This window comes from Anabrus simplex, chromosome 2, assembly GCF_040414725.1.
Source record: "Anabrus simplex isolate iqAnaSimp1 chromosome 2, ASM4041472v1, whole genome shotgun sequence".
In the NCBI taxonomy this organism is placed as follows: Eukaryota; Metazoa; Arthropoda; class Insecta; order Orthoptera; family Tettigoniidae; genus Anabrus; species Anabrus simplex.
In genome coordinates, this window is record NC_090266.1 from 858295215 (window position 1) to 858320189 (window position 24975).

The following is a 24975-nucleotide window of genomic DNA, read 5'->3' on the forward strand; positions in this document are numbered from 1 at the left end:
CACCAAGTGCCAACATTATGGATAGTGGAAGCCTTTACCTTCCACCCTTCCAATGGCCTTCATGGTTTGTACGGAGAAGACTTTGCTTTTTGCTTTTTAAATATTAGTATTCACGTTTATTATGTTTGTTTATTCATACAACTGCTTTGTAATTCAGTGACCATGGAATGGTTCTTGATGTTGTAAATTATATTTATATTTAGTTGTATTTATTTCCTTTTTCTTTATTGCACACTTTTGTTGTTATTATTATTACTACTACTACTACATATCCCTTAACATGTAAATAAACTAATATTTAATACAGTAAATTATGCTTATCTCTTTGGATTCATTTCTTTTTTGCATATTCTTTTTGCTATGACATGACTTCTTTATGATATAAATATAAAATAAAAGTATTTCTTCCCAAATAAATAGGGAAGTACCTTTTATTAAGGTGCATAATGTTCTTGCAAACATGTATAATTGAAGAACTGAAGATCCATATACAGGTAAGTGAGCTTCAGGAGATGGTGGATTCAAACCCCACAGTCGGCAGGTCTGAAGTTTTTTGTTTTTTTCCCCCTTATTTACATTTCAGGCTAGTGCTAAGGCTGTACGCTTATTTACATTTTAAGTCCTAGCTCTCTTTCCTATCCCATTCTTGCCTCACAACCTGTCTTCATGTGATTTAAGCCAATATATATGTAAAAATCTAGTAATGTTGTTTGACTCATAGTGCTCCTGTACATTTCCTGGGTTTCCGTAATGTTATAAGCTTGAGATACACCAACTTGCAAACTGAAAATATGTTTAACCCATCAGCGCCGATCTCTATACGTTGTATAGACCCTCTTTTCTTCCGTAGTCGACGACCTCTATACGCGGTATAGACCCATACATGGTTTCGCACTTACAGCTATAATGCAAAGAGTTTTGGAGTTCTGGATTTGCAAATTGTTTTGTTTCCAAGAAGAAATGTTGGGGTTTATCAGTGTTGTAAAATAAGAATGAAGATCATTAAAATGTAGTTGTTTTTGCTAGGGTAAATATTTGTGAAGTAAGCCTGAGCACTAGTAATCTCTGCTTTTTTAAAGCCTGTTTGCTTCATTCTTTCCCACGTAATAAAATAAAGAAATGATGATCTGAGAAGTTTGTCTTTTCACGTGATGTTCGTTGCTCTATTTGTACATTGAGAGTGAGAATTATTTATCATATTGTCTTTATTTCTCGGCTTGTAATATTTTCGTAACTCTCCACGAGCGCTCTGTGTAGGCATCAGTCAGTGCTGCTTTCTGTCATACGATAGGAGAACCAGTTGTTCATGGTATATATCTCGCTTGAAAGACGATGTCTCGACCTTTATCTGAAATATGTATCGAGTTGGTTTGTTTCGTCATGAATGTTATTCTCCTCATTCAGTTTCGTCCTGCTGCTTTCGGTCTCGCTGCAGCCTCATCAGTCTGTGTGACGCGCCGCGCTCAGCCGTGGTTTGACTGACACTAATGTGCTTGAAATATTGTATAATTCAGATGAAAGTTTAGTCGGAAGTAGTAGTGACAGTATTAGCAGCTGTGATAATGAAATAAATGATGTGGCTGTTTCGGATGCAGTGGTAAATGATGAGAGTGATGATGAGGAGGAACCAGTACTTGGAAATTTCGTGTAGGCGACTATTGTTAATTATACAGGTCAAAGGGAAGTTTTCAACAGTGAATTCGGATTCCTAAATTCTCTAATAATATCCAGACAAGTCACAGGGACAAACACTGAGCAGTTAGGCCTAACTTATCGGATTCAGCTGGAGGAAGGTTTGTTTACAAAATAAGCTCGCTCGGCCGGGGAACGAAATATTCAAGGCCGGCGCGCATCAGATAATACAGTTCCAAGGTTGCAGGAAAGACATTTTATCATGAAATTATCACCCAAGGGTGGGAAATACAAACCTCAGAGACGTTGTATCGTGTGTTCAAAACACAGCAAAAGGATGACGTCGGTGTACTGCTGCCAGGAGTGTGACGTGGGTCTCTGTCTTCACGAGTGCTTCGAACTCTATCACATGAAACTAAATTACTAAGGTAATGTGAAATAATTATGTCATTATCTGCATGTACATAGCTCTATCATAAGGAATTCAAAATTTCGTGAATATCGGGCTACTCTTATACTTGTAGTAACGCTTTAAGTGAATCAATGTATTTCAGTCACGCATAGATGTGATCTCATCCGGCCGCGGGGAAGGAAGCTCCTAAAATGGATGCGACGCTGAGGGATTAAAATGCCCCCCATCCCCTATTCCTTATTGAAGAAAGAAGACAGCATCCAAGCAAAAGGAAGAACACCGGGATGAGCGGCTCATCAGATGACTGGTATTTGGAGGTACTCAAATACATCAGCCTCCAGTCCCCACTGACGACTGCTCCAGAGCCAATTACCCCCTCGCCTTATATAGCCGATTGGCCTGGCGCGTGTTTCATTTCCGTAGATTTACTGGCACGTAAAAGAACTCTTGCAGGACAAAATTCCGGCATCTTGGCATCTCCAAAAACCGTAAAAGTACTTAGTGGGATGTAAAGCTATTAGCATTATTATTAAAAGAATACAGTTATAGTAATGCATACATCAGAATAAAGGCAAGAAATGATTAAAATTAATTTAAGCGAGTGAAAGAGAGAATGTATGACTAGCTCAGGTTGGCGGATTCCAGCCTGGCGGTATTTGAAAGTGCTCAAATATGCCAGCCTCATGTCTAGATATACTGGTAGATAAAAGAACTCTTGAGGGATGAAATACTGGCACCTCGGCATATATGAAAACCATAGAAGTAGTTAGTAGTATTAGTAACATTATTATTCTCAATTCCGCAGTGAGCTTGAAAGGTGACCTAATTTCCGTTCACGTAGCTTGGCACATTAGTGCTCCTATGTTTCCTGGATAACCAGCTGCAAGCTGAACATATGCCTAATGATCTCTCCTTTACTGGTTATTGTAGAGAGAAGGAAACATCGATGATGATGATGATGATGATGATGATGATGATGATGATGATGATGATGATGATGCTTGTTGTTTAGAGGGGCCTAACATCTAGGTCATCGTCCCCTATGGTACGAAATGAGACGAAATGGAATTACAATTTAAAAGTACAAAATTCATAAACTGACCTGAATTCAAAACGTGATGATGAGGAATGAATTGATGAATATGAATTTAAAACAATCAGTGGATAAGACGCGCAATGCCTAACATTCCCAGAAACAATATTACTGACCAAGAGACTGCTTCCAAAGCCCAATCCTGAATCGATGATGCTTGTGTGAATGGGTCAATATCTACGTCAACGATCCCGCATAATGGCACTTATCGCTAGTAAAGGAGAACCATGGTATTTCTCAAGCTGCGGTACTAATCAAAGGTAGCGTAAACTCACGGTGTTCCAAACATTAAGGTACTACTCACAAGTATTGTACGTCGTAAAGGTAACGCATACCTATGGTGTTTCTCACACAATGGCACCACTCAAAGCCAACGCAAACCGATGAGGTTCCTCACCTAGGTGTACTAATTTTTTTTTTTTGCTAGGGGCTTTACGTCGCACCGACACAGATAGGTCTTATGGCGACGATGGGATAGGAAAGGCCTAGGAGTTGGAAGGAATCGGCCGTGGCCTTAATTAAGGTACAGCCCCAGCATTTGCCTTGTGTGAAAATGGGAAACCACGGAAAACCATCTTCAGGGCTGCCGAGAGTGGGATACGAACCTACTATCTCCCGGATGCAAGCTCACAGCCGCACGCCTCTACGCGCACGGCCAACTCGCCCGGTAGGTGTACTAATCACGGGCACCGGCATTCCCGTGATGTTCCTCACATAGTGGGTACTAATCACTGGCAACGCAGACCCACGGTGTCGCTCATATAGTGGTACAACTCACAGGCAATGCCGAGACCCGTGGTGTTGCTCACATGGGTAGGACTCACGGGTACTGGAAACCCACACTGAACCCCGCTTGAGTGGTACGAATCACAAAACTATTCAGTACCTAACAGAGTGGTACTACTCGCAAGTAAAGGCAACCCATGGTGTCCCCCGCGTGATGGTACGAATCAAAAGTAGTTTCATGGTTCTAATTCAATCATCCCTTGGTCGCCCCTTTTTTCGCCTCTCACGACAGGCAGGGGATACCGTGGGTGTATTATTTGTCTGCCTCCCCCACCCACAGCGGGTGTGTGTTTGGTCCGCGAGAGGTATTTTATTTCCCTCAAGTCCGCCGGCAAGCCGGTTAGGAACCCCCTATCCGCCACCTGGGACGCGCCACGTGGAAGTATCACCTCTCCCCCTGCTACACCTGTGTAGCAGGTTCGTGGAAAGGAAACATCCGCGCAAAAGAAAGGAAAGGCATTAAGTAATGTCTGGAACTTTCAAAAATCACACTGCAAAGAATTATTAAATAAATTGCATCGTTTAACCCGCCCCTTTTTTCAAGAATATGGTTATAGTACGCCTACAGTACATCACCATGAAGACAGAAATATGCAACATTAATGTGAGCGAGGAAGTGTGTTTATTTCCTAAATTCCTCATTGAGCGTGGAAACCGACTTAATTATGAATATCTTGATTTATTTCATTTTATCTTTTATCATTTACTAGGTTAGGGGAACATTCATTATCGATACTTACATTGAAGTTACTTTGCTATGGTTATGTCTGGTGATCTTAATATGTAACTACGCAGGTTGGCAGCAGTGATCAGCCATTACAAAAATGAGAAAAATAGAGAATCGGGCGGCGATATTTACTTTTTAGTGTATGGCCTTACGTGCCGATTACTATAGATTTGGTTGAAATAAGTCCACCAGTTTTCCATTTTTTGGAAAATACAAACGGATAGACAGACACCAAAAGGAAAAGTTCTACCTAACGTTTCCTCCGTGTTCAGTTACATTACATGGGGTTAAATTTCAAGCCGAGAGAAATATTATGCATCCTCTGATTTTCTCCTTTTATGGATCCTTCAAATATCTGTAGATCTGCCTCCGTCACTGGGTGCAGAGCATGAGGCCCGTAGAAAATAGTACTTTTCTCCGTCATTTAAAGAGTAAGCAAAATTATGTACATAACAAAAAATTTTTAAAATGAAGGGGCATTTCACATATAGTCCACAGATTTTATATATAATCGAAAGTGTAAGAGGAAATTGAAAAAAGAAAACCTCTTGTGGTCTTCCCAACAAACCCCAGTCTATTCAGCGATTCTGCATATTGGAACCTGCTCCTGGATGAGTAGACTCTAAACATGACATTTGGTCAAGATATAATCAACATTAAGGGAAAATTGGAAAAAACTCTTCTGGTCACAGAGTTTTAAAAGATATGCACATTGAAACATGCTCCTGAAATAGTAGGCTCTAAATATGAAGTTTGGTTAAGATATAATCAATAGGTAAAAGAAAATTGAAAAATCTCTTCTGGTTTTCCTACAAACCTCCAGTCTGTTAGGTGATTTTTAAAAGCTATGCATATTGAAACATGCTCCTGAATAAGTAGGCTCTAAATATGAAGTTTGGTCGACATATAATCAATTGTGTAAGAGAAAACTGAAAACAACTCTTCTAGTCTTCTTATAAACCCCCAATCTAATCAGTGATTTTTAAATTATATGCATATCGAAACCTGTTCCTGGATGAGTAGACTCTAAATATGAAGTTTGGTTGAGATCTATTCAGCTGTTTACCCATGATGGTGGAACAGACAGACAGACAGACAGACACAAAAGCTAAAAACTACTGATATGATCTCAGGATGACCTAAAATGGATAAATATATCAAAATAAAATAAATAACAGAAGTTTATTTATAAGATTAAGATGACGATGATGATGATGATTATTATTATTATTATTATTATTATTATTATTATTATTATTATTATTATTATTATTATTATTATTATTATTAAAATGTTATTTGATTACGTATGTACATAAATGCAGCAAATTGCAAAAGCCAGAAGTAGACATAACACTAATAACTATAGCCTAAATATTACATAAACATAAGATATTAAGAATTAGTACTGCATTATATATGAAAATCAGATGACTATCACATCAAGCACCTGGTGTTCAGACAAGCATGAAGAGAAGTATATTTGAAATGAGCTACATTTACTCTATTAACTCTCATATTATAAGGTTGCTTACCTGTGGTGGACCTCAGCCTGCACCTCCTTCTTCTGTGATGCCATATTAATGGGTTGCAAAATATTAGTAAACACATTAGAGCGCCTGTTAGCTGGTTCCGCTGTAAAGGCCAATAATTTATTATTAGTTGTTGGAAATCTATTTTCTAACAGTATCTTCATGTATTTAAAATACAGTAGGATTTGATGCTTACAACAAAATCATCTAGAGGTGATAATCTGCATCAAATACAAACCTGATTCAGTTTCTAAACATCTTTCAAATTAAACAGTTCTCGGGCTTAAAATCATAATTTCTCTTTATCCAGATGCAACAGCATTAATGTTGCATTAACTCATTATAATGAGTTCTAATAATTATTAGAGCCCGGAAGTAAGGCAAAATAACCATTTGTCCGGGTGGATATATTGCAGTGCCAAATGGAGATAAACATTTTTCCATACATTTGTGAATGGTAGGACCAGTTAATATTTTGCCTTTTTTGCACATTTTAATTTCTGTTGCCTAACTGAAAATTTAATGCCTCCTCTTGTCTTTTTTGAATTATGCATATTTTGTATAGTATGTATATTTTGTGTTTAATAAAATGAATAAGTGGAAATTAAATAAAAAATAATTTCAATGTTCTATACCAATAATAAAGAAAACAATTTAATTTAAATTTAATACTTATAAAGAATAACATTTTCACAAAAAATATCATATCACACAAATCTCTACTGAAAATCTTACTGCACAAGCCAACTGGTAAAGACGATTACCAGGTCCTGTAGTTTGCTGTATGGGAGTGAAAACTGTTAGAATTAACAGACATGAAAGTAGCAAGAATGATTTCTGGTACAAATAGGTAGGAACAGTGGCAGGAGGATACTCAAAATGAGATCAAGATTAAGTTAGGAATAAACTTGATCATATATGAAGCTGCACATATAAACAGACTTTGACGATGAGATCATGTGAGGCAAATGGGGAAGAGGAGGTTACATTTAGTCACAGAGGGTAAGAGAAGTAGAGGGATACATACGTAATTACAGATAGACTGTTTTTAATAATTTGATATTAAGAAGTGTGGAACTAAATAAGGCCACAGAACTGGTGTACTATAAACGTATCACTGCTGAATATGAGCTGTTTGCGTTTCATACTGCAGAAAGCAACCATTCTTTCCGTTCAATGGACTGCAGAGTTCTTATCATCAGAGAACTATGTGAGAAGAAATTCATGTGTTCCAGGACAAACTTAAACCTGCTAAGTATGTGTCTGTGATGGTTGATGCAGAAAATCACAAAAGATTAAAATTAGTGCCAATTCTAGTTAGGTATTTCATTCCTACCAAGGGTGTTCAGTAGTTCAGTGCAGAATAATCTGTTTTCAGAACATTGGTGTAGAAACAAAAGAATTATTAGCTAGTTATGCTGTGGACATCTTAAGAAAACATAATTTAGTTGATAAGATTGTCATGTTTTGTGGAGATAACTGTAACACTGACGTTGGTGGGTACAACACAACCAGAACAAACAATGTTTATCCTAAACTGAACAGTGTGCTCAAAATGAACATTCAAGTCATTGGTGAAGCCGAAGTACACTATGGTGTACAAACAAGTGCAGACATTCTTCCTATTAACATGGAAACAGTAGTGAATAAAGTATTTCAATGTTTTCACATTTGTACAGTGCGAGTGGAAGAACTGACATCATTTTGTGATTTTGTTGCTACTGAAAATAAGCAGGTTCTGGGTAGTGTTAAAACTAGATGGATGTCACTGCTGCCAGGAGTTACGAGAGTTATTAATATGTAGTATCTCTAAAGTCTTATTTCATGTCTTAGGATAGGTGTCCTACATTGCTGTAACAGATTTCTGAGAATTCACCACAATTTGTTTGGCTTCATTTCATACAAAGCCAACTGAAAATGTTTTCAAATTCAATCAAAAAATTATTGACAGGAAATGTTAATTTCAAATTCAGTTATTTCTTCAATTTTAATTAACTTATACCGTTATGGTTTTCATCCATTCAATTTATTTTATGGCACTTTTTAAAGTTATTTAGAAAAGTGGGATTCTCCATGTCAGCCTATACAATCATTTCATTGGATAAGATTGAAGAATAGGGTATTTTGGGATGAGGTGTTAAAAAGTCTGAAAATTCTTTAGACAGTAGACAGTTCAACAATTCAGGTAGATGAAGATGAACTATTTTATGTAACAGGATATGTGAACAATATTGTATCCAGAAAATTTGAGGAATGGTAAAATGTTAATGTGGAAATAGATAAGAAATGGTGTGATATCTTACACATACTTGAAAGTGTATGTACCCATGTAAAAATATAGAGGTGGTTGTGAATTTTGCTATGGTTGTACCAGGCACAAATGCTGTTGGGGAAAAGGATCTTTGCAATTGTAAACTCAATTTGGATTGACAAAAAATGTTTTAATACTGAAACTATTCAAGCAACTGTAAATGTTAAGACTCATTTTCAAGACCTTAGTTGTAGAGAATTCTACAACCTGCTATTAAGCAATGCAAAGCTTTTATGAGATATCAGGTCTTCTGATAAGTACAAAGTTAATAGTGATGTTTCTGATTCAGAAGCCAGAAGTTCATGTTCAAGTTGTTGATGTCTACTTTTTATTTGTTATGAACTATTCAATCAATTTGATGATACTTTAAATTATGATTCAATTCTTGATATATGTAGCATATTTCCTTTGTAACTTCAGAAACGTCCTGCTATTGCATACACCTACACCTTCTTCAATAAATATTCTAAACAACAGGGAAAACTGCATGAACCATTGTCTCTCTATTGGTATTCGGGATGCAAAAAGTTCTGGAGGGAAACTGCTTGTCAACGTGTCCTAGTAACACACACTATTGACTGTGTCACTGAAAAAGATTGGCCCAATAATTCCATGACTGGAAATTGCAGCACACACACACTCTCTCTCTCTCTCTCTCTCTCTCTTTCACACCATGACTTTCAACCTCGTGCACAATAGCAGGCCGTTCTTTCAACCGAAACAGGATATTCTGTTTGTTCAATGCACCATTGAGATAGACGTGTGCTTCATCACTGAACCATGTGTTGTGCAATACAGGATCACCTTCTGCAATAGCCCATGCAGTAAACTGTACTCGCCGTTGCTTGTCAACCGCTGTTAGTTTATGACCTGTTGTCATTTTGTATGGAAACACATCAAGGTCAGACTGCAGTATTCTCTGAATTGACCTACGAGAGATGCCCAGCTGAACACATGCAGTTCTGGTAGATTTGGAGGGGCTCCGAGCCACAGCCGCTCTCACAGCAGCAACATTCTCCGGTGAGCGGACCGGCTTGAGGCGGGGCCGTTTTCTCTCCAGTACGTTTGCCTTCTGTTTCAAATTGCCTGGCCAGTCTGTATACGTCTGCCAGCAAGGAGCCCACCGAGTACGGAAATAAACACGAAACCTTTCCTAGGTCCGAGCTACGCTCTTTGTTTCCGCATAAAACAACACTATCTTCACCTTCTGTTCACGCGTCAATCTCCCTTTGTCCGCCATGCTGTGTAACTGGCAGCCAGTACGTATGCGCACCATGTGGTGCTGCCTGTCAGATCACGCATGAAATTAGGTTTCTGTTCACGAAAGGACATGGTTGTGAGCCCAGGTTTACACATTTTATAAAACATTTCCGATGTTGACATTTCGTTCGCCACCCTGTACAAGAAAGTAGGTAACGATACCTTAGCTGACTTGCTTGAATACAAAATCCATTCTCTTCTCCTTCTGCTCTGTGAAGTGGTTGATGACACGTTCGTTGAAGTTACGAACTGCCAACAGTTGTTTCTCGATGGAGCACATAGCAAGCGCGTTAAGTCGGTTTTCCTCCATGGTATTCCTAGTGAACGGCTCAATCCTTTTCAGCGTAGAGAAGCACCTTTCATTTTCTGACGTTGTCATCGGAATTGTACAAATAATTCGTAATAACTTAATTGACTCGGGAAGAAGTACTTCCAGGTTGTTATCACAAATGCATGTCAGAAGAGTTAGGGCACCTGAAGCGTTAGCAAAATCACTTCTGCCATATAAAACTGAGAGTTCATGCCTTAGTTCAATTTGGTTTATAGGAAAATAATCTAGCAGCAATTTCAAATTCAGTTTGCGGGAACAGTATTCTATACCTCGGAAAAAAACTAGGCTGGAAGAGTTTGTCAACAGACAGATGGTCACTGAATAAAAAACGGTCCTCTATTTCGGATAAAATAACATCGCACACCTCTCTCGCTGCAATCTTTCTATTATCTTTAAACCGTGCACATTTCTGACTTGAGCCTGCTGGATTTCCATTGGTGGTGTCTGTGCCATTAAGACAGTGATGGTCGTAATCGAGAGTTTCTGACTCGTTGCACCGATAACTTGAAACCAGATATACTTTTTTGAGCTTTTATACTATCAAAATTTTGCGGTGCTGAAGCTCGTTGAATAGAAAGTCACAGTGAGGCATAACTTTAGAGAATAGCTCTAGCCAGAATAGAAAATCGGGATCCTTCAGTAGATTCCTTAGGTCTACGGCTTTTCTCACTGTCGAATAGTCATTATTGACATCGGCGATCTTCTCGAGACACTCCGATATTTCATTTCTGTACATAAAAACCGTACTTACACATCGTGCCTTGAGGTTCCACCTTGTGGCGGCATTTCTTGGGATGCGCCTTTTTACCACTTCGTCCAAAACAGCAGTTTGTTTCGCAGATTTTGAAAAAATTATGAAAACCCTTCTAAATTACTAAAAAAGATCCTGACCTGCTTATTCTGAGTAGCACATCGCTCCACAATTACATTTAATTGATACGCGTAGCAGTGCACAAAATGAGCATTTTTGTAAACGACCTTGACCCTTGCTTGAACGCCAGTCTGCCTTCCAGTCATTACTGAATGGCCATCGTACGTCTGCGCAATGACTTTGTCCGGAGTTTGGTCCAGCTTAAGTTTTTCCAACTCCTGGAATACTGCAGAGGTAATGCCTTCTGCTGAGTGATTATCAGGCAACACAAAACTTATGAATCTTTCATTTATTTTGCTATCCAGCTCGTACCGTACAACAAAAACGAGTTGAGATAAGGTGGAACAATCGGTGGTTTCATCAACTTGAATTGCCACAAAATTTGTTTGAGAGATTTCTTCCAAAATCATTTGATGGCACACGGCATAGATTGAATTCAGAAGCTCGTTCCGTATGGTATTAGATTACCCAACAAATACTCTGTTATTTGTTCTTTCGATATGTTCTTTCAGTGTGCTGTCTAGCTCTGACATTAAATTGACTAAACTTCGAAAAATGCCTGGCTTATCAGACGTGTATGTCTCATCGTGGCCCCTGAGCGCTAGTTCAAACTTCCCACAGAACTTAATAGCATCAATTAATTTACTAAGAATGTATCAATTCTTTGAAACCTGTTCATTTGAGTGTTTAATTTTAAGTCTGTATGCAATGTCTAATTAGCATCGAATATCTACTCTACCAAGCATAGCAAATTCAATACCAGCGTTTATATGTTTCTCGCTCATTTTATGCTTTTTCACTTTTTCCATGGTGCGTCAACGACATTGCTAAACAAGAGTAACAGAAGAACGCATTCCTTATTTCACATCCGCACAGCCAGTCAGCCTGCTTATAAAGTGACGGACTGAATTTTCTAATATATGCATTTTTGTTCTTGTAAGTCTTCTGTTCTTGTGCAGTATTTAAATTTGGTCGAGGAGGCCCTAATTTCTTTAATTCCATCCTATGTTCAAAACTTAAATTCCCGTCACTACTTAAAATACAATTTACAGAATTCATCTTCTTGTCTTCCTAAATTAAGACTGTAACATTTAGTTTTCAAAAGGGCAGGTAAGTACTAAACACACGAATGAAGATATTAAAACGACACTTAAAACTGAAGGTAGAATTTACAATGTTATTTAAACTATTATGGTACCGTAGTTTTATCTACTGAACACTTGCACAGCAACACTACACTACAATGGCATTTCAACCACACACACATTAGCCGGCTAACAGCTACTGCAATCACGGCTACTCCTGTTTCACTGATCACAAACGACAATGACATTCATGAGAACAAATAAACAATGCACGCCAGAATTCCTTTCGGCTTCCTCAAATCTCAAAGCAATGTGACCAACGTACAAATAGTGCTGTCACCTTATGATTAGATATTAAATCTTTATTTTAGCTTATTTTTAGAACTAAATTGTTTAAATAGTCAGTCTAATGGAATCCATTGTTTTGTAAACAGTTTTGGAATTAACCTCTAACAACAGTTAACGTAAGACGTGGGGGAAAAGGCCTAGGTACATTGTAAATTGGTTGGCGACGTTGCTACAGGCTCTGCCGGACAGACCATATAACCTTCAAGTATTAAATGCTCTAAGCATACACCCCGCCTGCACTCTTCCTTCCCCTGACAAGCCCAAATCTTCTTACAAGGCTCCTCCTGCACCCCTCACTCTTGTTAAACTGTAGGAGCTTACTGAGGGCTCTCCTGCCAGCACCCGACCGCCTAATGTCTAAAGAGAAAACATTGTGCTGGACTAAAGAGAAAACATCGTGCTTGCTGAACGGATGCCACGGTCAGACAGCCTTTGCCATGTCTTTGAAAATAAAAAAGCGAAACGTTTACAGCCAAAACAATAAAGATAACATTGTATAACTGAATAACACACTACCATAAGTTAGACTTTACTACATTGTCCATCTCTTTATATAATCAGCTACAGAGTGAAATTATGTTACGTGTTTTAGTAAAGGCGCGGCGGGGCGGTGCCCAAAAGCCCTTCATGCACGAACTGCCACTGGTGACTTCTATTTGCTACATAACAACAAAGTTATTTCAGATTTCCTAAGCAAATGCTGCCATATAATTCATTTTCATTTAACAGTTTTACTGATTCCAGACAAGTAAGTGGTATGTGAAAAGACAAATAACTCGTAAGAACCATACTAACCTTGGAAACGTGTATCAGTTATGAGGAATTCTTGTGAAATTAAATCGATGTCACGTGAACCATCACTGAACATTTCAACCATAAGGCGTGATTTAATGAAGTTGATTCCAGCGAGGGATGACTCCGGGGAAGTCTTGGAGCCATGTTGAAATTGTAACTTGAGCATCACATTTACTAAATCTAAGTTAATTGAAGTCATTGACCACACAGGCCCGGGTGAAATTTGCTGTCAAGATAAGGAAAAAAAAAAAAACGTTTGAAAAAGAGAATACAGTCTTTGGCAAATATTTTGCAAAGAGAACATTTACAAATACTATTCTGATTCTGACTTACCTGACTATTTTCACTATTACCACCCGCAAATGACAGAGAATAGTAGTCCTGTTCCAAGTCCTCTATACTTTCACCAAGGTTGTATGTGAGGAGACCACGTATAAGTTTGTACTGAGCAACATCTAATGCAATATGGAGAGCTGACAAAGTGCCCTTAACTGACATATCTGGCACTGAAATATAAAATTAAAGAGTGTACATTATTACATAAACAAGAAAAGTTGAAAACACTCAAAACTACTGAAACTGTAATTTTAGTGAAAAATGGAAGGGTATGTGTAGGTACTTCCAGAAAAAAAGTAGTATTCAGTCAGCTATACGTATAGGTAGTTGGGTATAAAGATAATGTCCTGATAGAGGTGTTGATTAATACTGGTAAAATAATGAAATTTAACCCTGATAATAAAGACATTTATAAAAAGATACTAAAGTTGAAATCTATTAAGGCAGCTGGGATTGATAAAATTTCTGGGGATATATTAAAGACTATGGGTTGGGATATACTGCCATATCTGTAATACTTATTTGATTACTGTTTGCATGAAGGAGTGATACCAAATGAATACCCGGAGGAACATTTTCCAATAACTCAGGCAGTGATTCTACCGAGAAATGGTAGCATTCCTCACTGTTCAGGTGAGGAAGAAGGACGTATGACTCAAGTAAATAGTCACCAACAAATAATCCAATAGTCAAATATTGACACTAAACCGATGCTGAAATGTGCGTACTGTCACATGAGGGGTTTCTTCCGCCCTCCTCCATTCAGTCACCTGCCATTGGCATGATGGTTGAGTGATGAGGTTGACGGTAATTTGGGTGCCAGACGCCATAAATCAGTGTGGCTTTTCTCACGTTGCCATTTGGTGTGTCATAGGCTGGTTCATATCAGCAATTTCTTCGTTGATGTACGGGAATGGAGCCATTCTCACCAATTTATACCGCAAACATAGTAGCTAATATGGACAGAGAACTGTAAACTGTCCACTGGGGCTGGGAAGTGACTGCACTAAACAAATGATAATATAATCGGAAAAATGCTTTCCCTGAGCTTAAAAAAACACATGCCTAGCTGACTGGCCTGTAATTATCCACTTTATGTTTGTCACCCTTCCCCTTGTACACTGGGGGCTACTATTACAACTCTTTATTCATTTTTATGAATGTATGCCCTTCCTGACATCAACCTAATCAGAGGAATTAAAGAGATGAAACGAATGACGTAATACAAGTAACTAAAACTGACTATATTTACTTTGTATGTAGGCCTAAAAGTCATGTTCACCATTTATTGTCTTTTTACATTTAGAAATACTGCCTTCCAACGAAAATAGCCGGTATAACCCAAATAAGTTAGAATAGTTATGTGTATAATTTATAGCTCCTTATAGCCTAGAAGCCACGTGTTCACTGCAAAAAATTTGAGCTTATCACATATTGGACCACCCCCCCCCTTTACTTTTTTGGCTGTAAAAGTGGACGAAAAAGGGGTTGTAATATATTCAGTTAAGTGTTCATCTTACTTCTAGAAAATACGAATGTCACCTTGCGAGTACAAACAGCTGTAATAGTGTATTACCAGCGCAGGCTGGAGCGTTGTATACGTAACAAGTCATGTGGTTTAATAAAGCACCGCATTGGCTACTCCCCTCTAGCCCAACCCCAGCCGCAGCCTTCCCTCTATCTCCTGTCAGTCTTGCATAGGCAGTCTTATATCGTCAGTCGTAAGTCGTGCACCTACTTCAGTCCGTTCCTTAGCCGATGTGGCATTTTAAAATTAAGTGTGTCTCTACTTATTGTCTACCCCAAGGTGTTCAAGATGTAAAAATTGGCAACGAGGTAAATGATAAAAGTCATCACGTTCCAGCGCTTCCTCATGGCGACAGAACATTCTGGTATGTTCCACACTACATGACTCAACTAGTGTACTCCGTTCTTTCGAACATTCTTCCCACGACGTAATATTGGGTATGTCTTTCACTCCATGCCTTTGAACGACAGTTTTTTCGCTGCCTTTTCGACTTTAGCTCACTACTATCACGCCATGTCCTTAATTGGTAATATTGGACCATTTGACAGTTCGGAAGAAACTTGGTCAACCTATGTGGAACGCTTTGAACTTTACATCCAGTGCAATGACATTCCAGATGCTAAAAAAAGTTAGCACATTTCTGACGGTGGTTGGTGTTAAAACCTACAATTTGTTGAAAGATTTAATCACCCCTGCTAAACCTTCTCAAAAATCCTTTGAAACCACAGTTCAAATTATCCATGACCATCTCCATCCTAAACCTTCCTTTATTGTGGAAAGATATAAATTCTGCAGCCGAGATCAATTGGAACATGAGACTGTATCCAAATATATTGTTCAACTTCAGCAATTATCCAAGTATTGCGAGTTCAAGGACAAGCTTCCTGATTATCTCCGGGACAGATTAGTCAGTGGCATCCGTAACGAATCTATCAAGAAACGACTACTGTCGGAGGAGAATCTCACATTCCAGAAGGCGGAACAGCTAGCGTTATCGTTGGAAGCGACCGACAAGGACGCAGTATCCTTGGCCTACCACCCCACACCCCGACTGCAGCAGTTTTCAACACGACATTCTCCGAGCTCCAATGTACCTCATGTGTCATCGCGTGTTGTGAAAGTGCCTCAGTGTTTTTGTTGTGGTTATAAAGGTGGTCATACTACCAAGTGCCATTATCGGGAATATGTTTGTAATTTTTGTCGGAAGAAGGGTCACTTAGAGAGGGTGTGCAAGTCAAAACATAAGAGCAAGTCTCAATTTCATGTAGAACCAAACATGCCTACAAACAATTCTTCATTTTCTAAGGGTAGTAAGAATCCGCAGGGAAACAAACTTAAACCTAACCAGCATTATATAGACTTACATAAACCTATTGTTAGTCACGAAAAATTGTGTGATGAGGTGTATGATATTTCTAACATTTTTCAGGGTGATGAAAATCATCAAATCAATCAACCTCAGTTAGGTAACATAACAAAAGTTGAGCCTATTAGAGTAAATTTGATTGTTGAAGGAAAGCCAGTTAATTTTGAAGTAGACTCAGGTGCTTGTGTATCTGTTGTTTCTGAAAATTTTTACAAGGCTAACTTAAGTCACGTACAATTGATTCCCACAGCCTTAGTTTTAAATTCTTATACCCACGAGAAAATCAAGCCTGTAGGGAAGTTAGAAGTAAATGTTCAATACCAGTCCCTGGAAAAGAGTTTAGAATTGTATGTTATTAGTAATGGATCTAATCCTCTTATGGGGCGTGATTGGATTAAAGAGCTCCAAGTTGTTATAAGCATTCCCAGCAGTGTAAATAATGTAAACTTATCGAATGTAAAAACCAATGCAGAGTCTAAATTAGTACAAGACTTATTTAAGGAATTTCCAGAGGTATTTACTAGTAAATTAGGCTGTTTTAAAGGAGATCCAGTAAAACTAAACCTTAAGCCAGATGCATTACCTAAGTACCACAAACCTAGGTCAATACCTTATTCTTTAAGAGAAAAGGTTGAACAAGAATTGCAAAGTTTAGTGGATGAGGAAATTCTTTCCCCAGTATCCTCAAGTGAATGGGTCACTCCGATTGTGCCAGTATTAAAAAAGAATGGTAAAATCCGTATTTGCGGAGATTTTAAGGTCACTTTAAACCCCTTTCTAGAAGTAGATAGACACCCACTGCCTAGAATTGAAGACATCTTTGTTGTCTTACAAAAAGGGGATAAGTTTTCTAAAATGGATCTGTCATCAGCTTACATGCAATTGTTGTTAGCGGAAGAAAGTAAAACACTTTGTCCTATAAGTACACATAAAAGGTTATATGCTTACAACCGTCTTTGTTATGGAATCTCGTCAGCACCTGGTATTTTTCAAAGAGTTATTGAACAAATACTACATGGTATACCTGGTGTGGCCTCATTTCTTGATGATATTATTGTGACAGGAGCAAATACAGCAGAACATTTGTCAAGGTTACGAGAAGTGTGTAAACGCCTAAGTAGTCATGGTTTGACTGTTGGTAAAGATAAGTGCAAGTTTTTCTGTGACAGTCTAGAATATTTAGGCTATGTCATAAGTAAAGATGGTTTAGCTACGGCCAGTGATAAGGTCAAAGAAGTTGTTGAAGCTCCAGTTCCTAAAGATGTTACACAGCTTAAAAGGATTTCTCAGTCTTGTGAACTACTATGCTAAATTTATTCCTAATGTAGCTACTATTCTTACACCTTTGTACCAGCTACTTAGAAAAGATACAGATTTTCACTGGAATTCAGCTTGTCAAAAATCTTTTGAATTAGTCAAAGAAAAATTAGTTTCAGCTCAGGTACTAGCACATTACAACCCTAACTTACCACTCAAGTTGTCATGTGATGCATCACCTTATGGCATTGCAAGTGTTTTAAGTATAATAGAAAAAGACGGTACTGGGAGACCACTTTCTTTTGCAAGTAGAGTCTTAAACTCAGCTGAAAGAAACTACTCCCAAATTGATAAAGAAGCCTTGAGCATTGTGTATGGTGTAAAGAAGTTTAATCAGTATTTATGGGGAAGACATTTTACTCTGTGTACAGATCATAAACCGCTTCTAACAATTTTTGGTCCAAAAAAAGGTTTACTAGCCTTTGCAGCAGGTAGATTACAACGCTATGCATTGTTTCTATCAGGTTATGACTATGACATTCAGTATGTCAAATCTCAATGCCATGGCAATGCAGATGGCTTATCTAGGCTACCTGTATCAGCCAATCAGATCGAGGACGTTGATGTTAGTGTGGAGTACATAGGTAGTTATTTACAATGCATAATGGAATCTGATGTTCCCATTAACTTTAATGATATACGTATTGAAACTCAAAAAGATCAGGAGTTAAACAAAATCCTTGGTTATGTGTTGTATGGATGGCCTACTACGCCAGATCCAACTTTACGTCACTTTGTTAAAAGGCAAGCTGAACTAACTGTAGAACAAGGAATTTTGATGTGGGGCTACAGAGTTGTAATTCCAAGGTCCTTAAGAAAGTCCTTGTTACATGAATTACACAGTGGACACCTTGGAGTAGTTAAAATGAAATCATTAGCTAGATCGTACTTATGGTGGCCTTCAATTGATCAGGACATCGAAACCGTAGCTAGCGGTTGCTCAGCGTGTCTTGCCCAGAGAGACAGTTCTAATAGAAGTTCACTCCATGTATGGGAATTTCCACCCAATGTATGGCAAAGACTTCATGTAGATTTTTTAGGTCCTTTTAAAGGCAAAATGTATTTGATTGTGATGGACGCTCACAGCAAATGGTTGGAAATTGAAACGGTTAACTCAACTTCAGCTAAGCAAGTTATTGAGAAATTACATCCTATGTTTTGTAGATTTGGTCTTCCTGAACTCATTGTCAGTGATAATGGCCCTCCCTTTTCTTCTGATGAATTTTCTGGATTTTTTAAAGAAAACGGGATAAGGCAAACCTTGATAGCACCATATCATCCAGCTTCTAATGGACAGGCTGAGAACGCAGTTAAAATTGTGAAAAAATGCTTAAAATGTGCAATTTTTTAACATGAAGATGTAAACTTAGCTTTAAGTAGATTTTTAATAGCTTATCGTAATGCTGTACATAGCACTACTAATGAAACTCCTGCTAAACTTATGTTTAATCATCCTTTGAGAACTAGATTGGATTTAATCAGACCTAATTTGCAGAAAACTGTAGTAAATAAACAGGACGTACAAATAACTAATGCAAGAGGTAGTCACACTAGGCAATTAACTATAGAACAACCAGTGTTAGCTAAAGACTACAGAGGAAGAGATAAATGGGTAGAAGGTAGAATCATGCATAGACTAGGCCCAGTTACATATTTGATTCAACTCGAGTCTGGATTGACTTGGAAAAGACATATAGACCAGCTAGTAGGTTTACAGTCAGGCCCAGTTGTTGTTGGCTCTGAGCGAGGAACGTCACAGTTAGTTGACCTTCCCTCACGACCCGCTCCTTTGCTTACACCAGCCTCTGAGTGTCAACAAAGTTCCCCTACTTATCGCACCTCTCCCCCTTCACAACTTTTCTCATCACCGCGTCAAAGCCCAGTAGCAGCTAGCAGACGATGTCTGCAACCCGCACAGCTAACTGTTACGTCACCTGTCGCAATGAGACGTTATCCACTTCGAGATAGGAAACCTATTGTAAGATTCAATTCAGAGTAAAGTGACCTACTCACTCTTTTGTATTTTTGTATAGTACTGTATAGCAAGGTATATGTTAATTTGAGTTTTCAATTATATGGTTGTTGGTTTCATTATATAATCACTTTTTGTATGTGGCATATATTGGTGTGTTTTGTGTCCTCCAATCAAGTGTATAATATTACCTATGTTTTGTTGTTGTTAAAAAACTTAAGGAGGAAGGAATGTAATATATTCAGTTAAGTGTTCATATTATTTCTAGAAAATACGAATGTCACCTTGCGAGTACAAACAGCTGTAATAGTGTATTACCAGCGCAGGTTGGAGCGTTGTTAAGTCATGTGGTTTAATAAAGCACCGCATTGGCTACTCCCCTCTAGCCCACCCCCAGCCGCAGCCTTCCCTCTATCTCCTGTCAGTCTTGCATAGGCAGTCTTGTATCGTCAGTCGTAAGTCGTGCACCTACTTCAGTCCGTTCCTTAGCCGATGTGGCATTTTAAAATTAAGTGTGTCTCTACTTATTGTCTACCCCAAGGGGTTCAAGATGTAAAAGGGGTCTAATACGCAAGTAAATATGGTAAATGTATACATCATTCTGTAAAATCTGTGTAGTTGTTAGTTTCATACGATATTATTAAAAATAGAATTCTGCAATATTACCATCAAACTTGCATTAAACCCACATTTCATAATGCATTCATATGATATTACCAATATATATGCCAGTATTCTGGTAACAGAAACCATAAACCTACGAGAAAATAAATGAAGTAAATAGAAAAAAAGAACCTAAAGAGAAAAAATATTAAATCACCTTTACTTACAATAACAATAATCTTTATCAAATCATGAAAATTTTCAAAAAACAGAATTTCAAAATTGCTTCCCAAACCAACAATGGGAACTCTATAATTCTAAAATATTTTATAACACATTTATTTTCAATAATAATAGTAAATACATGCCATCTGGTGTCTATAAGTTAAAATGTATGCAATGCGAGGCCGTCTACATTGTAAACTGGTAGAAATTTTAATATACAATACAAGGAACACGAAAATGCTGGTAGGCACAGAAGATTCTCAGCAATGAATGAACATAAGAACGAATGTAACCATAAGTTTTCCACTATTCGTCAAGACATGGTATTTTCCAAACACCTAATAAGGGAAAATTCCTCAACATCCTCGAAAGCTTACACGTACATCTAGAGCATTCATAACCTCAACTAAATGACGACAAAAATCAAACATATTATTTAATAAATTAATAAAAATCAACACCCATCTACAAACAAACCAATTCCCTATCCTATAACACGATCTACACAAGCTACGTCATTCCTTCTCACCGCCTCCACTTCCCCTTCAGGACCGTTTCCCCTTATCAGAAATAGCTTAAGGTGAACACAAGCTCGTACTTATTCAGACGATCACTTTACTCAATACTGTCAACAATTAGGGCTGGTTGATGGAACGCGAGACGTTGTTTATATTTCATACGCCCAATACAATTTCAGTTCGTTCTCTCATCTTCCGTTTTCTCCTTTCTTGTTTAGATCCAAGTTCAGCTCCATGGCTAAATGGTTAGTGTGCTGGCCTTTGATCACAGGGGTCCCGGGTTCGATTCCAGGCAGGGTCAGGAATTTTAACCAAAATTGGTTAATTTTGCTGGCACGGGGGCTGGGTGTATGTGTCATCATCATCATCATTTCATCCTCATCATGACACGCAGGTCGCCTACAGGAGTCAAATCGAAAGACCTGCATCTGATGATGATGCTTGTTGTTTTAAGGGGCCTTACATCGAAGGTCATCGGCCCCTAGACCTGCATCTGGCGAGCCGAACTTGTCCTTGGACACTCCCGGCACTAAAAGCTATACACCATTTCATCAAAGAAAAATACTTTATAAGAACAAAAGATCGCAGAGATTACCACTTCCAGTACCTTTCAACAGTCAGTCAGCCTACAATCTTCTCATCATATGTTTTTCATCTCTTCAAGCAACTTTTTGATGAAATTTTAATCCAAGAAATGTTAAAACAAGCTACAACTACACAGTTTTTACAGTGATGTACCCACTTATTTTAACTTCCACAGAAAATGTTTTAAGTGTATATCCTGTTTTAAATGTGTGATTAAAATATTGTTGCAAATGAAACTCTGTCTGTTTCATTACTCTAATTTATTTCAGGATGACCCAATAAATGCACACAAACACATACCGTATTTACTCACGTATTAGACCCCCTTTTTCCCACTTGTACAGCCAAAAATTAAAGGAGGGTCCAATATGCGATAACCTCAAATTTTGTGCAGTGAACACATGAATTCTAGGCTATAAAATGTACATGTAAATATTCTACATCATTCTTCTACAAACTTATGAATGTATTTGAGTTATACTGGCTATTTTTGATGGAAGGCAGTATTTCTAAACGTAAAAAGACAATAAATGGAGATCACTACTTTTAAAGTAAATATAGTCATTTTTAATTACTCTTAAATCACGTCATTCCTTACATCTCATTAATTCCTCTGATGATGTTGACGTCAGGAAGGGCATACGGTCGTAAAAATTCACTACGAAGATTCGTCTCGCTTCATACTCAATCCCGCAGAGAACAGGGATAAGGGTATAATATTATGCAATATTGATCAAAAATAACTTGATAGCCAGTCATTTGTCTCTGTGAGTTGAGCAGTAGGCCTACCACACAGAAAAACTGAGTAAACCTGATCACTGCTTTCATCTGAATTATCGTCTTACGAAGCCAACTGCCGTGCTACCGACGTGCCAAACCACCAGCTGATAACTTACGTATGTTACGAGTTGTACTTCCGAATGTAATACATAGTGACTGGAAGCATTCATTCGATAACTGCAGCTGTCGAAAGCCAGACCCTTATTTCTAAGTATATTTCATGCTTGTTCTCTACATTTATCACATCAGGATTTACCTGAACAGCTGTAAATGAGATAAGAGAGACCGCATTGTTTAGGTTAGGTATGCTATTGGCCAGATAGTACCAAAAGTTCCACGATGGAAAGAATAAAAATAAATAACAGGAAAGTTTGCCGCATTTATGGATATCTACAGGTGTGGTGATAATGGGTTTCAGTATCATAATTTTTAATTTTGTATGTTCAATGTCTCCCGTTTTTTATCAACGCATACCCTAGTATATTTTGTTTGGTGTCTCCGAAAATTCTTGAAAGTGGGGACATAAAAAAATCAATATTATTATTTGTTAGGTACGTTAGCGAGTAAAACAATTGTGACAGGGTTGTTTTTATCATGTTTTAAACCTACTTCTCTCCCAAAAAACCATATATTGGCCCGAGTTACGAGATATTAAACGATCCCATTGTTAATGATCTCGCCTGCCTAGCAACAACCGTGAATATTTCTTAACTAAAGTAAACTTGTTTCCTCATCTCGAGGTGGTGCAGCTCTTTTTCAGACAGGCCCATAGTGAAAGGGAGTTGCATGTACCATTTTTACCGCAAATCAACCTTCCTGCCATTCATAAATCTCTGGCAAGACGATACCAGGAATCGAACTCAGGCTCCCAACAACAGCAGATAATTGTGCTAACCCTTATGCCGGCGGACATTCTTAACTACAAAATACAGATACGTATACATGACTGATGCGTGCTTGCAATGCGCAAGGTGGACACGAAAGTATTCACCTATTTGTGCGACGTCATCTGAGCTGCAGTAGGCCTATGCTATGTAGGCGGACATTTCTTAACTACGAAACACAGATGCACTGCATGACTTCGATGCGCGTTTTCATTGCATTAGTTGTACGGACGAAACTATTCAGAAAATTGTGTGATGTCCGTTAGAGCTGCATAAGGTTTGTATCCTCTTCGAAGCGGGGAATCGTTGTTCTTCTCTGACAAATTACTTTGGGAGTCTTATATGCAAGATTTCCTTTTTCTTCATTTTCTTCGTCTTGAAAAGCCAAGGGGGTCTAATACACGAGTAAATACAGTGCATGCATACCACACACAATTCTAATCAGCTAGGAATGGTCACACTTATTAATTACTGTCTATTTACAAGTCCCTCTTCCTTACGGCACAGCAGGAGGTCCAGCCCATTGCTGTACCTGGGAAGGATTAATCCTTACCTTCACTTCCACGGTCCAGCCCGTTGCTGTACCTGGGAAGGATTAATCCTTACCTTCACTTCCACAAGTCCAGTCACCTCGTGCATCAGCTGTGTATAGACCACTGGATCTGAACACTGGGCTACGGGCCACTCAACATACTGACGCAAGTGTGATAAACAGATATAACTTGAAAACAATATTCTCTCACCCATGGGTAAACAACAAAAGTATTGAGCTCGAATTATTATTATTATTATTATTATTATTATTATTATTATTATTATTATTATTATTATTATTATTTTATTATGACTTGAGATGTACATCCATTTAGTATTAATATTATTATTATTTACGTAGTCATATTATCATAGTGTGTGCGAGGTTATGTCATGAAACATGTGCTGTACATAAATATTTATATGAGTTCAGTTGATATAAATACCTGTAAAATAATACTATATAATTTATTCTTACCTGTATATATCATTTGTAATTCAATACGGTATTCTGAAGCACTAACTTCCAGAAAGACACTAGATGACGGTAGAATAATCTGTACATTATAATCTATGTATCAGACACTCTAGAATTTTCAAGAAGGTATTTTTTGTAATGTAGCTTTCTAGAAGCCTGGCCAGGCACGTATATAAGGAGATGGTTTTGATCGTAACGATGAGTGCAGTGGTTGCAGTCTCCATACTGAGGTGTGAAAATGGTGGCTTTGTTGATATTCTCGAAATGAAGGGTTCTGTTTGTGATACAGTGATTACGGTTATGTGCATTTAATTTGTAAGTAGATGTGAATAAATAACTGTACCTACTGAGAGCATTTTGTGTGTGTCTTTGTGGATATGTTAACACGATGAGTGTTCGTTGGTTCGACTCCACAGACAGTCCAGTAATTCACATAGTCACATGCAGTGAACAACTGAACAGCTCAACAGTATTCAACAGCAGGACGATACTCACAACAGCGAACATTAACGCAGGTCCATTTATTCTCGCACTCACAATAGTGGCTTCCCTCACCGACTCACGCCGAGCCTCAGTCCATAGAAACACACGAACACACAGTACAGTCTTCCGATCCATCGTCTCCAGCCCACCCACTCACTGGTCTCTCCAACACCACAACAACAG

At 38.1% G+C, this 24975-nt stretch overlaps 1 protein-coding gene across 1 annotated transcript in view; it reads right to left on the bottom strand.

The window, feature by feature from the left end:
• Vps13D (vacuolar protein sorting 13D) overlaps window positions 1–24975 on the bottom strand; it is an 866734-nt gene that overhangs the window by 416809 nt on the left and 424950 nt on the right. The window contains 3 exon segments of the mRNA XM_068226303.1: window positions 6186–6285; window positions 13184–13409; window positions 13517–13689. Of these exon segments, the coding sequence (XP_068082404.1) occupies window positions 6186–6285; window positions 13184–13409; window positions 13517–13689 (499 nt within the window).